Raw genomic sequence first — 16,214 nt, forward strand, 5'->3', positions numbered from 1 at the left:
AACAAATATTTAGAGTTCCTCCTATGTGCAGGTAGGTCTTTTTCTAGTCACAAAGATAGAAAGATGAATAAAGAGACAAAGTCCCTATCCTCGTCTAACTGGTATTTTATACCTAGATTGCTTTAAATCTAGAAATAAAACATTTGTATTTTGTAATTCAAAAAGAAAGATGTTGTCGCCCCTTCTCCATCATTTCAGCCAACTGAACAACTTTTGCTGGAACCATTTCACTCATCGAGCCAGCCCATTTCATCTTCAAACAGCTTTAATTTTCATATAATTCTGTTAATACTAAACCAAACCTGACTCCTAATAGTTGCCAACCCCTGACCCTAACTGTATCCCCTTGGGGCCATAAAGAGCACATCTAATCCTTTCTTCACATAACAGCCCTTCAAATATTTTAAGAAAGCAATCCTATCATCCCCCAAATCAGACGAAACACCTCTAGATCTTCCAAATGTTATTCATGTGACCTGGTTTCAAGTCCTAGCACCTTCTTGCTTCTTCCTTTCTAAATGCTCTCCTCTGTCTAATTTCCTCTAAAAGCCCGATATCAAGCCATGATCATGGTGCTACAAGTGTCACCTAGTCAAAAAAAAAGGAAATAAAATCTTCATTTTAACAACCATACTTTAATCTTCTTCTCCACCATGCCTATTATTCCTCTCCCCCAGCAAAGTGATTTTATTTGAAAAATAATGAAATAAATGTTGTTACAGAAAATGGTGCAAGAAAGCTATAGCTACAGAAAGCTTACAAGAAGATACAGAGCATTTAGCACCCTTAGGGTTTCCCTAAATGCTAGTTTATTAATGATTTCCATTAACATGTTCTGAAGACCACAAACACCATTTCATACAGCTAATCTGAAACATGACACATGCCCTGCTGTGTGAGCCCAACGTGACCAAGGCGGCCCTGTTCACCACCATGTCCCCAGTGCTTAGAAATGCTGTCCAATATGTAGCAGTTGCTCAACACCTAGTCATTAGACCTTGGCTTATGCATGAATGAAATAAGCCTTAAATAACTCAACTTTAAGTCGCACTCGGGTGGGAAACAAACAACTAAGTGATATTAAGGTCATGCATAAAAATTGGCACAGCATTTGTGTAGCAACATAAAGTCTTTGGGACTCTTACATAAACATATTAATTCATTTGAGCCTAACAATCACTCCATGAGGTAGAAAAGAATGACTACTGTTCATCTTCCTGACAGGCAAGGAGACAGTGGCAGACACTCATGAAGTAAAAAGCCAGCTCTGTCCATGGTTGGAGCAGAAATGCAACACAGCCTTCTTTCAACTTCTTCCCAGGCTCTCTACAGCTCAAGGCAGTGCTGCTTCCTCCCTCTGGTCCTTTAGTAATAAGGGTGTTTTTGAGAAGCTGTGAGTAAATCTGCACTATGTATTTTCAATACTCTAGGTGAGTTCCTTGTTTAAAGCAGGATTTCTCAACAGCAGTCATACTTATTATTGGAATGGGTAATTCTCTGTTGTGGGTCCCCAGGAGAATGTTCAGCAGCACCCCTGGCTCCTGCCCACCAGACCGCCAAAGAAGTCTCCCAGCCCTGCCAAATGTTCCTGGGGGCTAGGGGCAAATGCCCACCGTCTGAAGACTACTAACGCAAATCCATTCAAATGGCAGTGGAAGAAAGCATAGAAACATGTTTCAGGAACATGATTTTGTCCATATACAAACAATATTGTCATTAGCTCTTAATAATATATATTTAAGTTCTAGTAAGATCTGCTGGTTCAGCATAGACTACTAAAAGCATATTTTACCTCTGTAAACTCCCGGGGCAGCAGGATACTGTTTCTCACAAATGACCAAAACCAGTCATCTCTCTTAGTCTCTCCCTTGCCATCCACTCCAGGTGATGACCTCCAAAATCTTCAGCCCCTGTTGCCTCTCCCATCCTACCACTAACTCCTTAAAGCCCTGTACAGGGCACTGGTCCCTTTTGATTCACTCTCAATCACTGAGCTACTTTCAGCATCTAACAAACAAGCAAAGAAAAAAAAACAATGAACAACCAAGGGCACTAGCCAAGCTTGCCTTTTAGAGCTGTGCAATCCTCATGAGTCACAGGGACGACCTGGGTTGAATCTGCACAAACAGAGACAAAGCACTTCAGCCTCTTCCTTTGAAGAGAAAGAAGCCCCTGTCCAGACATAAGTTTTCTGGAGATGGAGAAAGATACTGTGAGAGGGAAGAAGCACTCTACAGTCATGTGTCCTAATGACATCTTCACACACACTAGTAAATGCTTATGGAGTTGAGGGCTGGAGCATATGTAACATGAAACATTCCACAGATTCTAGCCAACAGGAAGGAGGTGTAAGGAGTCAGGGAGTTCTGGAGGTTGTTAGTTTAAAAATTAAACATTTCACTTATGTTTTCTACAGTTTGCCAAGGAGGATGAACATTTTTTGTATTTTAAAAGATCCTACTTTAGCGTAAAGGACATTCCAACCACTGGGAAGTCCAACATATTTAAAAAGAAGTGTCTAAATTATTCTTAAGGAATCACTTTCCTTATGTCAGATGAAGGACTGCAAGCTATTGAGATTTTCATTAAATTCCCCCAAGAATTGTATGCACAGTTTGTATTGAAACACCTGAGCCATACTAGTAATTTTTTTTTCTATGCATTTGTGTATCTGGCCCTGAGGGAAAGCTGGGCTTCTTTCCCAAATGGAGTTGCTTATCCACAACTCAAAAGCTCTCAACTGTTAAATGGATGGAACAGCCAGGGAGACTTAAAAAAAAAGTGCTCCTTCTCTGATCCACTGACTGGGACCCTATGATATTTAAGTATTTATTATATATCATGATCTCTACTCCATCTTCTGAGCAGTTTTAACCAACTTTATTTCTTCAGTTTTTTAACCTTTCTTAAATTTGAAATTTTTTTTTTTAAGAAGAACTAATCAGTTCTTGGTGATAACTGATTTTCCAGGAACTATTTTTCCAACTCAGAAACATGAATAATGAACTTTTGGAATGTGTCCGAAAAGCATGCTGTATTTTTAATGGAGATTTAACTTGTGATATCCTGTAATTTCAGAGCAGTCATCTGTTAATCTGTTTTGTTTTGTTTTGTTTTTGCAGAAACCAGTATCAAATTGGTTTCAAACAGCGAGAAAGTAAAGCATATTATATTTTTACTTAACATGTCAGGGGAAAGGGCTATAACTCAACCTGAAACAGAGAAGTCACTAAAGCCTAATGCTGATTAAAAAACACACAAGTGAAAACCTGTTACTCCTTTAAACCTAACTAGAATAATGCCGAAAATCTACAAAGAATATAACATTGTCAAGGTCTTGGATACAAGAGTGTGATGTGGCATTTTAACTTGTATGAAGCACTATGGACTGTGTACCAATATTGGTGAATGAATGAATGAAATTTTAAAATTCAGCCTATTCTGTTATTTGTGCTAATGAAGACTAAATAGTATACGAAATCAAATCCATAATTAATACAAACAAATTGGTATCTTCCCCAATTGTTTCATTAGTTATGCAAGTAGGAAGCACTGAAATTAAATTTCTCTCATTATTTCTTCCCACTCTTTGAGAAAGGTGCTAAAGATCAGTGGACAGACCAAAAGGTTGGCAGCAGGAGGGGGAAGGGAAAACAGAGCAAGCAGCCACAGGATCTGAAAGCCCCACGGTCAGCCTCTGGACAGCAGAGTGAAAAATGCAAAGCTATTTGGGAGAGTTAAAAGGCAGGTATCATAAAAATCTTGCCACTACGTTTAAATATATTCTTTTTTAGAAGACTGGATGTCTAACTGATTGATTTCACAGTTCTCTATGATGGGTAAGTGGAAAAACAGGACAGAGTTTAGCCATTCTAAGCTCAAGACCATAGTACAGGACTGTTAATTAACAAACATAGAGCATTAAACTCAAATAAAATTCCATAAGTGACATGAAATAAAACCTAAGTACTTCCAATGTGTTCAAGAATTACTATGTAATGTGCAAAATGGTTTATTTTACTAGATTCCTTGTACAGTAGAAGCACTAAGGAGAGAGAGAAGTTTCCCATTCGATCTCAACCAAATGGAAGAACCCTGCCAGGAAACCGCTTTAACGTTAAACAGTTTGCCTATTGATCTCAGAGAGGTATTTCCAAAATAACCCTGGTTTTTTTTTTAACATTTAAAATTTTCATCCTTCTTACGAAAATATCAGTAAGCCATACCTGGGCTATTTATTTTCTTCATATTAGGTAGCAGAAAATCTACAAAGATTCTAAAACTTGCCCTTATAATTCTAATGAGACAGGACAGAAGTATCAAATATGCTACCTGACTGAAAACTCAGCTTTCCCTGGGAAGGAACTCTGCCTCAAGAACATTTTATAGATTATTATTAATGATTAACTAACTGTGCTTCTACTTTTCTGATTGCTGGCTGCCCAGTATTAAATAAAACATACCACAATGAAAGAACATAAATAACATAATTAAATATCTATTGGAGCTTTAAAAAAAATTCTTAAGAATTAAAAGAAAAGGCAAAAACTTGTGAAACACAGTGAAATGAAATTTCAAAAAGTTTTTCACAAACTTGAGGCACAACCACTGTGATCTATGGAAGGCTTTTCAACAAACAACTGTCAAGCCTATCAACCCAGAATAGCAGTAAACAGAGTAAGTCAATGAAAAGGGTCATAGGATTTAGGAATGGTTTGATGTTACAAGCTTGCCAAAAAACCTGGATACAGAGTCAAGTAACTTACTTTCAACAGGGTAAGAAATGGGAAGCCAGATTCATTTATAAGGCAGTTTAGCCCTGGACTAATGTGTTGACATTTCCTGGATCTATTCCAGGAAAGATGAGAACGTTTTGGATAGGCTGCAGTTTTCTCCAATCTCAGCAATTAATACATTTATTATCAAATGAATTTTATGTGATAAACTCTTCAGAGCAGGAATCACACAGATTTATGCAGTCTATAAGCGGTCTATAAATTAAGCACACACTGGAAGTTATGATGGTGCTAATATAGTGAAAAGGTCATGAAAACATGAGACTTACCCAGATCAAGTAAGACTGCTACCATTTTGAATTTCTGAAGACTGCATTGTAATGCTTTTCAGAATGCCTGATCACACCTTTGTCAAGTCAATCTATCTCTGACTTTAAAATGAATTTGTCGATTGGAATTTACCTTAAAATTTTAACCAGTATTTCAGTTCTAAGTACAGAGGATGAAAATTTTCTCCTTTTATTACTTCTATTTAAGTAATTAAAAGTATTTTAGGAAAAGAGGAAAAGACACCTTCTCAACTGACACTCTTTAATAGGTGAAACCATAGTTCTCACCAACTCTTTGGGGGGAAAAGAATCTTTCTGAATAAATAGTGTATGGAGGGAAAGGGAGGTCATTTGACTAGAAGTCCAGAAACCTTTTCACTAGGGATAATGCAACCTCATACCCAGGCCTGTGTTACCTGCTCTCTGAAGGAGCTGTTAGAGACCCCCATACAAAACTCAGTCCCCTGCCAGCAGCCTGAAGCCAAGGAAGATAGCTGCTTTTTGTTGGCTTATTTGTTTTTTGTTTGTTTTTCATATCTAGACTTGTAAAAGTATAAGAAAACAAATCAAAAGAGATAAAGCCCTCATTAGACTGCTTTCTTACCCAAGCCAGGCAGAAAGAGAACTAATAAATATGTAGAACTTTGGACATAATGGTCATTATAAGGTAAAGCAATACCAATAAAACAGTAAAGAATCCAACTCATCTTTATTTTTATTGTCACCGTTATTATTCTATGGCTCTGGCTGAGGATTACTTTCTTTCAGTGCTTTACAAATGAAGAGCCCAATCTGAGATCTAAATACAATTGCTCTGTGCCCCATCAGAGCGCAGCTATAACCCAACAGTCAATTCAAGAAAATGAAGATCAACATTTTCTTTGCAACCTCTGTTTTCATGATTCTATCTCACACAAGCTAAGTGAAAATACGCTTTCATTTTAGGGAACAATGTGAATTTTTACACTAATTATTTTTAAAGGCAAAATAACTGGTAAAGAATGATGTTAATTTTTTTCTTTGCTTTTTGTGGTACTTAGGATTTACATGCAACTCCTTTAAGATTTGTTTTCATTATATTCTCATGTGTTTCAATATATTCACATATTTCCCACGGTATCAGTGGGAGACGCAGATGTGAAACACAGTTGAAGCTAGAATACACTCCTATTCTGTACATAGCTCTGTCATTTACATCAGCCGAATCAATCAATAGGCTAAATTATTGTCACAAAATTGCTGGGAGAATGTTATTTTTAGGCAATCATTTTTCAAGGTTATCCGTTAACTGGCTAAATTGGAATTCATTATGAAATTTACAGCTTATGTCTCCTCCATTCAAGTAAGCATTATCTTTTCATTTTCAGAAGCTCCAGCGGCGGGGAGCTACTCCTTCCAGGTAAGGGCAGGCTCCTAGGCTTGCTTCCACCTGCGAGTGTATTATAACCCAGGCGCGCGTACCCAAAATGCTTCCTTCAACCCCTCCGCGGGCCGATGTGGCAGCCGGGAGAGAAGAGAACGCAATCACGAAAACTTTTTGGCTGCGAACCCCACCCCTCGCCCGCGATCCAAAACGACCGGGCAGTAGGAACGGCCCTAGCTTTTGCACCAGCGTTGCCCGGCCGGCAAGCTAACGCCACAGCAGTCCTCCATCCCGAAAGGTGGGTGGCACTGAGAATTTGGAGCCTCACGAAAAATGCCGTCTACGCGACGCGTGCGTTGTGGGGTGTACAAGCACAGGAAGACAGAGTGTGGGGTAAGCAGGAATGAAATCGTCAGTGCCTTTCAAATTATACTTCAGCCTTAGGCTCACAAAGTGAGTCCCCTCCTCCGTGGCAGGCCGCGAGGGAAATCGGAGAGGGAGATGATGCGGACCAGGAGAGAAATAGGCACAAGAAGGGCACGCGAGACACAGTCAGGATGCAGGTCCGGCCTCGCCTCCGGGTACAATCAGAAAAGCTACAGTGTGTCAGTGGTTTTCGGCTTCCTGTTTGCTTGGCCAGAACCTCCCTCCCAGGCTCTGTGACTGTCGTTCTTCCTCAAAACCGAGTCGCCCGTTCTTCGCGCTCTGGGCCGACTCCGCTGCGGGCGGGGATGACAAGGGGAGGAGGCAAGGCCGCACGGGGGAGGGGGCAGGGCCGCGGGCGCAGTGCCCCTCCCAGCCGGGCGGCCTCGGGCACCGAGCTGGGCTGCGCGGAGGACAAAGCACCTCCCTCTCCCTCCCCCACGGCCCCGTTCCACACGGGAGGGGACGGCGGGCCGGAGGAGGAGGGCAGCGTGGAGGGGGCTAGGGGAGATGGGAGAGGGCAGGGGTGGAGGGGAAGTGCCGCCGGCAGGACTGGGCAGGACCGCGCCGAGAAGGGAGGGGAGGGAGGAGGGTCTGGGCGGCCTCGGAGAACTGGGAGGGAAGGATTCCTGGAGCCCAAGATAAACAAATTGTTCCTCTTCACGTGCGGGGTGGGAGGAGGTGGAGAGGGTGGGGAGCAAGCGCTGCGGCCTCTCTTCTTCCCCTCCCCCAAGCCAGCTCTTTGTCACGGAGCGCCGGCCCGAGCCCCACTCCCGGCGTCGACGACTCCCAGACCCGGAATGTGCGTGATTTCTAAACTGCCCCAGGAGAGGGCCGTCCGCACCCGGCCCCGCGCCGCCGATCGAGGTGCGGACTGCTAGGCAAACCCGCGGATGGCGCGCAGCCACGCTGCGCTCCCGGATTCCCAGCGCCCGACACCACTCCTCCCAGCCCCCACGCAGTCCTACCCCCGGGCGACGCGCGGGGGGAAGGGGCTGAGGATACCTTTCCCAAGCTTCCGGCCTCCCCCCACCCGAAAGGAAAGCAAAAGAACCGGAGAGAGGAGATAAGAGAAAGGATTCTACGCTCAGGGCTAGGGGGTGGGAACTGCCCCTTCCTCCCGGAGAAGTTAGCCCATTGGCTGCTCATCCTACCTCGAACCCACCCACCCACCCAACCATTTAAGCCTCTTTTCACCTCCAGCTACCTTCACTCCTCCGGGCTTGTCAAACGGGCCCGAGAAGTTAGCTGAGAGCGGGGTGGGGGCAAAGCGGAGAAGGCTCAGTACAAGCAAGTTTAAGAGAAGGGAAAAGAATCCCCAGCGAAGTTGCATGGCAGGGACTCCTGGCGCAAGCCGAGGGCGTAGCTCTCCCCTCCTGTCCCCGCCAGGCCGTTCCCGGTTCGACCCTTCCGGCCGCTCCACCTGCCCCGGCAGCCCCCGGTCTCCAGCGGCGAGGGAGCGCACAGGCGCCCCGCATCCGCGCGCGCTCCCGCGCACGCGCGCACGCGCAGCCACCCTTGCTAGCTTCTCACTCTCTTCAAAGTTCATTCACAAAACTCTCAAGAGTTTCTCAGTCCCAAAGGTGGTGAGCTGGGGAGAGAAGGCGAGAGCCTCTCCCTTTTCCCTCCACCCCCTAGAGTTTGAGGGCCCCGTGCCCGCCCAGAATCTGCGACTGCGTCGACTTCTCCCATCAATTTCTGCACCCCATGGATGTGCTGAGGGGTGGGCGGAGGGAAATGGGTCTGGGGAGGCCAGGCACCTTCGCTGGGGATGGGGTGGGGAGCTGGGAGTGGAGGAGCAAGGTTTCAAGTCTAGGTTCACTCTTTTTCGAATCGGTATCTAAGAAAGGAAGAAGGGAGAAAAAAACTTTTCCAGTGCCTCGCACCGACGCTCCTCCAGGCTTCCTCCGCCCCTCGCAGTCGTGACTGGTTTCTCTCCTCTCGCCTCCTCTTCCCCAAATCTGACAACCCTGACAGATTAACAGGTAGTGGCGACGGCAGCTTTTCCCTCAGAAAAGTTGACGTTAACCCTTCAGCTTCAGTTCATGTTACCCACCTTGCAAATCAGGCCCCCGTCTCCCCATCTAGGAAGCTACACGCTCCCTCACCTCCCACCCCCACCGCGCGCGCCCCAAGCCCGCTGCCAGCGCGCCCTCACCATGATCAGCGTGTGGTTCCTCTGCTCCGCCGAGACAGCCTCCACATCTTGCTGGGTTTTGGTCTGATGCTGCTGCTTGCCGGCGCCGGCGCCCGATTTCTTGGCCCTTTGCTCCAGGGTCCGCTGGTAAAGGCTCACGGTGTCCCGGCGCTCCAGCTCCAGCTGCTCCACCTGAGCCTGCTGGTACCTGTTCTCGCAGTTGACGTGGTGCCGCCGGCAGCCTTCGATGCGCTGGCGGAGCCGCTCCACCACGGTGCTGTGCTTGGGGACGGCAGCCGAACCGCCGCCGGGGCCCCCGGAGCCGCTGCCGCCGCAGCCGGTAGCGGGGTGATTGCTACTCGGAGCAGCGGGAGTACTATTGGGAGTATTATTCACACCGATCCCGGCCCCGCCGAGGCTGCTGTTCAGGCTACTGTTGATGCAAATACTACTGCCATTCGCGGCGGCAGCGGGGGCTGCGAAATCCCCCATCCTGCTCCCCGGGCACACTATTTTGGAAGAACTTTTTTTTTATCCACCCCCCTATCAGCCTCCTCCTTGGGTCCAAGAATTAAAATAGTTTAAGTGGAACGCGGGGGAGACGCAAGCACATGGATGGAAACAGAGATCCCGACGGGGCGAAAAAAAAGGGGGAGAGATTTTGGGGTGGGTTTTTTTTGTTTCCTTTTTTTAAACTGTAAAGCTCGAGGGGAAAAGAGCGGGGAATGTTATCAGAATACCATCAGACACCTATCAACAAAAAGAATCACAACAAACTGAGCCAACAGCAAATCAGGTTGCAACTCAAGGGGAGATCCGCTCCTTGCCTGCCTTCTTTTTATAATCCATTATTTTCTAATAAATTCCAGGAGATTTCCGGTGGTTGGCAAGCATTTTCTCCCTACGTACCGAAAAACACACCCCATGTACACACACAAGCATATGCCTCCAGTGCGGACACGCGCGACACACACTCACTCCACACCGCATCGGAAAACGGCAAGCTTGCTTATTGCATTTTCCTTCCACAAAAAAGTTTTGGTGTTTATGCCGCCCCGTGTTCTCAAAGTACTTTGGCTGCTCAGTTGCATTTCACAGGAACCTAGATATCGAATCCTCGGGCTGGGGGAAGTAAACACATGGACAGTCCGAGGCGACTGCAAAAGTAGATCGGTGAAGTCCTTTGCAAAACGCCGCGCGGAGTGCAGCCCCTAACGCTCGGCTGGGCTGCCGCCGCCGCCGCTGCTCCTGCCACCATCACAATGATCAACTGCTCGCCGCCGCCGCCGCCGCCGCCTCCTCCTCCTCTCGCTCCTCCACCTCCTCCTCCTCCTCCATGCCAGCGGAGTGATATCAGGACGCGCGAGCTCAGTAAACACGACAGCGGCGGCGGCTGGAGGCCGTGAGACAAGCTCGGGGACACAGCGCAAAACCCGGCCCGGACTCTCACCCGGGAGGAGCGGACGCGGCACGCACCGGCACCCGGCTCCCGCCTCTCTCGCCTCTCGGTCCCCGCCCTCACTACTACCCAGACTGGGAAGCCGGAGCTTCCAGAAAAGAGAAAAATATTCTGGGGGATATCGGGAATGAACCAACTTTTGACCTCTTGTGTGCGCGTGTGCGTGTGAGTGTGTGTGTGTGTGTGTGTGTGTGTGTGTGTGTGTGTGTGTGTGAGAGAGAGAGAGAGAGAGAGAGAGAGAGAGAGAGAGAGAGAGGAGGGAGGGAGGGAGGGAGGGAGGGAGGGAGGGAGGGAGGGAGAGAGAATGTGTGTTTGTGTGCGCGCGCGCATGGATGACAGCATGGACGCGCCTGGTTGGGTTTCCTTACTCCAAGCGAGGCCAAGTTGTTGTTATACATTTATGCATTATATTGCAGAACTGTGCATGACCAGGCAGAAACACTGAAGCTCCTCAGCAGTTGTCTGGCACCCCTATCCATGTGGAAAGAAAAAACGCAAATAAGTGACTTGATTTAAAATCCAGGTATAAGTCTTCCCTGCTTAAGGACACTTGTTCAAACTGTAGGCCAGTCGTAACAAACAAATGCTGAATCCTGAACAAAAAGAAATAGGCACCAAAAAACTTCGAATATTATTTAATTCGCTGTACATAATGATTGTTGTTATTAAGGCAATACTGTTTTACTTACCCTTGGAAAAAAATTAAAATAAAGCAAGCCGGGACTTGGAGGAGAGACTAACAGTACATTTTAACAGACTGTTTTGAACACTAGGTGCTAATGACAGCAGTAATTAAGGGTCCTTCATAAATCAAGTGGAAAGATTGCAGATTTCATGGACTAGAACTATAGGAGAAACACAGCATTTCACAGTTTGTCATGACCAAAACAAAAACAAGCAAAAATAAAAGGCATACGTTATTGCCTGATAGACTTTTCTGTTTAAATGAGTTTGCAGTTAAGTACAATTAAAATGGAATACCAATCACAGAAAGCAGTCTAAACTTTCCATCATCCTTCCAGATTTTGAGTATCTAAAAAAACAATAACAACTTTATTTATTAGGTTATTATTAAGATATCCTTATTATTATAAGGATAAAATGTAATATTCCTGAATCTTGACTTAACCCATATATAAATTTTAAAATTTTTAAATGGAGAAACAATATTTCCATGATCATCAACAGAACAAAATCTTGATTGTGAGCTCATAATAAGGCATTTTGTATTATCTCAATAAATCTTACAGAATTATTTTTTGGGGTAAAAATACACCCCAGTTTTCTAAAATAGCCAGGAATAAGAACTTTGGATCTCATACATTAGTCATGAGATCTGATTTAAACCATCTTCATTTCTTGGCGTTGCAGATTAGCATAGGATGCTATTTCTAACCTCTTAATGTCAGCAATAAGAAGCTATGTTTTCTTCAATTAATTAGGTCTATACGGTGAACTATATCTTTAACATCCACTGGATTATATGGTAAAATGGGGACAAAATATTGATTAACATGTGTGAGGTTACCTCTAAGTAGTGAAACTAATGTGAAAGCATATTTTCATTGAAGTTACCATACTTTGTTTCAGAGGGCTAGTAGTTTACATGCAACCATAGGTATCATTAAATATCCCTCCTTCAAGTCTGTCAGGAAATTAAACTGAATTAGTCTATAGCAATAAGTCAGTTCTGATTCTAAAAACATAGAGAAAATTATGAGGAATTATAAGGAAAAGACATTGCAGAGTAGCCCTTGTCTTTTTCACATTTTTGCTAAATAATATCTATTAATTAAGGAAACACATGGCTTCACTGTGGAGAGGAAGCTATGACGGTGCATTCACCCTGCCCTCTCTTCACTGTAGCTTAATTCTTATCCCTTCTTGAACCCATGTGCTTAAATCACCCATGCAAGACTGCAATTTGATTTTCAGAGGCAGCAAGCTTGAGGTTCTTGAGCATTGGGTCCTCAGGTTTGAGACTTGGGTTCTAATTGTAGTTTTTTTCCTGTAATTCCAAATTTGAGTGTTCATTGAGAGTCTGTCATTCTGAAAAAAAAAATTACAATAGCAGCAGCATGTATTCCTGTCAAGCTGTTTATCTCTCCTGTCATGAAGGGAAACCAAAAATACACAAGAATTTGCATCCTTCCCTTTGGGGTACCAGCAGGTGGAGAAGTACACATTGTGGCTTTACCCCAATGACAAATGGAGCTATTCTTGCACAACCACAGTGTAGTTTGCTGCCCAAGTTTAGTGCATGAGTGGACTGGTTGGCTGTTCATGGGTAAATGTACACACACACACACACACTGGCACCCATCTTTTGTCTCATCGAGATGGTGGGAGGGGGCAACCACAAGCTCCAAGACCCAAATGTGGGAAAAGGAAGGGCTGTGAAGCTGTGTGAGGGCCAACGGGAAAGAGTCTCTGAGGAGGTCCATCTGCACAGTACTCCACTGTGACATACTTGAGGTCAGAAACCCCATCTTAATTGTGCAGGACGATTAGAAGAAGGAAGTAGGAAGTGAACAAGACTTGAGTCTTGAGCAACATAGCAAGTCATTCTGAATTAGAGATGTTAATCTGCTCCAGGGACTTCAGAAGAGGCAGAAGCTTGTATACTGGCTACTTCTAGACTCCCGTGATACCTTCCTACAAGGCTGCCAGCATTTTTAGTCACCATCCTAAAGAACTTGGAAATCATAGAAAAGTCCAAGTTCTGGGGAAATGATTTGGTCCCTTCTTCCTAACCAAACACTCTGAGAGCATGCCCATCTTTACCTTTTATGTGAGCCTGCTACAAAGCAAAACTTCCAGATGGGAGCTATGGACACAACATCAGTGCTGTTGCTTCGAAATAGCAAAGAAATCTATGATGCCATAGCAATGATGAGAAAGACTGTGTGGCTGTGTCCCCAGACTTTGATGATATTTCTCTGGATGCCAAAGAGAAGAAGGAGGTGATGAATATGTACCTGTACCAGGTTGCCCTGAGACTCTGGTTCTAAGTCAAAGGTGGCAGTTCTAAGGAGTTGAGCCAGATGCCCTTTTCTTTAGGCCAACTCTGTACCATCCTCCCATGTCCCTCTGATAGGGCCCAGTGTCCTCTCAGAAAGTGGGTGCTATCAAGAAAGAGGTCTTTGTGTAGAAACTACAGTTTATATGCTACTTCTGCTTCCTTATTAATATGCAACAATAGAACTGGCTTCACAATTGTACCTTAAAAGAATACTTGGTGAGCAGGTAGGAACCCTCTGCTGTCCTCCTATGTCAAAGCAAACCTTTATGTGAGCCCAGAGAGTGGGCCCCTGCAGGCCTGAATTACCAGCAACACTGGGGTGTGCCTTCAACTGTCTAGCAATAACTATCACTTCAATAATTCCACAAATATATTATGTCCTGTGTGCTAGGCATTTGTGGTAGGTGCTAGGAATATAGCATGGCAGTGTACAGGACACAGTTCCAACTCAGTGATGGTCTACTAGACTCAGGGCAGTAAATGCAGCAATGGCACTCATAGGAAGTTTCCATAGGACTCTTTCATAAAAGAGGCTTCAAGTACATGCCTTGGGGAGCAGGCATCTAAGAATGCTTCCCTAGAACTGTGAAAACTGGGTAGAAGTGAGCCAAGCAAAGTTTGCTGGGGGATACACAGTGGGGCGCTAGGAAACTAGGTCAAGGCCTTGAATGAAGCCTGTTTTTACAGTGAATCCACCAGCAGTTCCCTCTCGGAGGAGTGTGAGCATGAGAAGGTGAGCTGAGAAATGCAGCTGAGGCTGGGGAGATAAACAAGAGCCAGATCATACAAGGCTATCCAGAAGTTTAGACTATATCCCTGGAACAATGCAGCCATTGAAAGGATTAAAGCTGATTTATACTTTTTACTTTGGTGATGCAGCAGATGTATTATTATAGTATTTTCTAGACTGTGTTCTGAAGAACGTGGTCCTGTAAGTCATTTCTCCAAAACAGCTTCTGAACCAAGTAAGTTTAGGAGGTGATCTCTACTGCGTCTCTCAAAGATTCATCACCACATTGAAGGCCGCAAGAAATCTTGCAGTGAATCATTTTTAACTTTAACCTAGCATTACCAAAATCCTGTATGTCCATAGAATGAAACACTATAAAAGTTCTGTGTATGAAAGAGTGACAATTAAAGACAGTGGTAAATCTACTTAAGTTCAGAACAATTACCTGGGCAGGGAGTCTGTAACAAAGACTGCACTGCCCTCACTGTCTGCTCTGCCAGAATCACCAGCAGCCAGGGCTGAAGGCCTCTGCCTGACCTTAACTGAGTATGTTGAATTCCGACCTCTAAGTAGTGGGTAAATAGCAATCCCAGAAGGGTGCATTTGACTAGCCTTTTTCAGCGTTAGTACTTTGAGTGTGTTATATTAATATCTATCTCCATATGATGAAACCTCCTTATTAGGGGGAAAGGTCAGCCTTATTTAATCTCAATTAGGTAATATCTGTAAAGTTACATAGTTTCATTGCTTTGGAAGCATGCACTCTGTCTAACAATTACTTGCCCATGGAGCCATCTTAATGAGCTCTTTCTGCATAGTATACACTTGTGTATAGATGACATGCCCCACGGGCTTGGGGTATTTTAAAGTTTGTTTCCTTAAGTATTTAAATATTCCCAGTAAGACCCTGTTTACATTATTAATTTTCACTTTTTATTAACAAGGGGTTTCTTAAGCTCTAGACCATGTCATAAATTTTGAGAGGAATATGAATTAATGGGGTTTACTTTCTTATTCATGTATTTTAATATGTATATAAGTATATGTATATAGGTTTTATGGTTATTAAGAGAAAGGTTATCTAAAGTTCATGGCAGACAAATTTATTTAAAAGCCTTCATTCTGTTTCAGACATACCTCTACTTGTAGTGCTCAGTACTTTGATATAATAAGATATCTGCCTGGATTAAGGTCTGGCTTCCATGTAAGATGTTGAAGACTTCTGAAATTTGGGAAAATGTTTATAAAATCTCTTACCTATTAAAGGCCTATCAGTAGCCTATTAACTTCAGAAACAATTATTTAACAAATAATCAATGAATTGGATGATTGTACTATCTTATAGACATTTACTGGTGATCAGCAATAGCATAGGAGGTCATTTTAATGGTCAATGTTCATTAAAAACTTGCTCTGTTCCAGGTTCTATTACTGACCCCCACTTCACTGGCGAAGAAACCGAGGCACAGAGAACCTAAGGAACCTCTCCCATCCCACAGATTAAAAGGTGCACACTACTGAAAGGATGTAAAGCGTAAGTTATTTCCTAAGTTTCCCTCTGATTTTAAAGTTCTATATTTCTGTGCAACTAAAATTACCCTCACCTGAACGGAAACCCGTTGCTGCAGTGTTTAGATGGGACTCAGCTCAGGAGTCATTGTCCCATTCACTGTCTTTGGCTGAGGCTTCCTTGGCCCCTATTCTGGGATTGTCTTCCTCTTGGTGCTCTGAGAGGCATGAGCATCTCTCTGTCTTGGCTCTCTCACCAGCACATCGTATAGTAACTGTCTATTCACTCGTCTATTCCTTGCTGGTGTTTCATTGGTCTCAGGTCCTTGCACAGGGCCTGGCCATGACAGAGCTCTCTCACGTGTTTGGGAAATGCATAAAGAAAAGTGTGAATGGCTCACAGTTTACCAAAGTTACAAAGTTGGAAAGGCCGCTGTGATCAGTCCCAAATAGTACTGTGTTGTCATTCTGTAAAAACTGTTTGAAGGCAGTATAAGAAAATCATA

General features: G+C 44.2%; 1 protein-coding gene and 1 long non-coding RNA gene across 4 annotated transcripts in view; one reads left to right on the forward strand and one right to left on the reverse strand.

Moving 5' to 3' along the window:
- The window catches only part of MAML3 (mastermind like transcriptional coactivator 3), a 415,682-nt gene extending 405,229 nt beyond the window's left edge, over window positions 1-10,453 (reverse strand). Inside the window, exon 1 of one of the 2 annotated variants that reach the window (XM_036929890.2) lies at window positions 9,010-10,453. In XM_036929890.2, coding sequence (XP_036785785.2) covers window positions 9,010-9,480 — 471 coding nt within the window. In that variant the 5' untranslated portion in view covers window positions 9,481-10,453. The remainder of the gene's footprint in view (window positions 1-9,009) is intronic. The other variant, XM_036929807.2, reaches the window with a different exon arrangement.
- The window catches only part of LOC118934520 (uncharacterized), a 96,538-nt gene continuing 86,973 nt past the window's right edge, over window positions 6,650-16,214 (forward strand). For both annotated transcript variants that reach the window (XR_008997871.1, XR_005033514.2), the window contains exons 1-2: window positions 6,650-6,726; window positions 15,622-15,733. This is a non-coding gene — a long non-coding RNA (uncharacterized LOC118934520). The remainder of the gene's footprint in view (window positions 6,727-15,621; window positions 15,734-16,214) is intronic.

Source organism: Manis pentadactyla, chromosome 5 (genome assembly GCF_030020395.1).
Source record: "Manis pentadactyla isolate mManPen7 chromosome 5, mManPen7.hap1, whole genome shotgun sequence".
NCBI classification, from domain to species: domain Eukaryota; kingdom Metazoa; phylum Chordata; class Mammalia; order Pholidota; family Manidae; genus Manis; species Manis pentadactyla.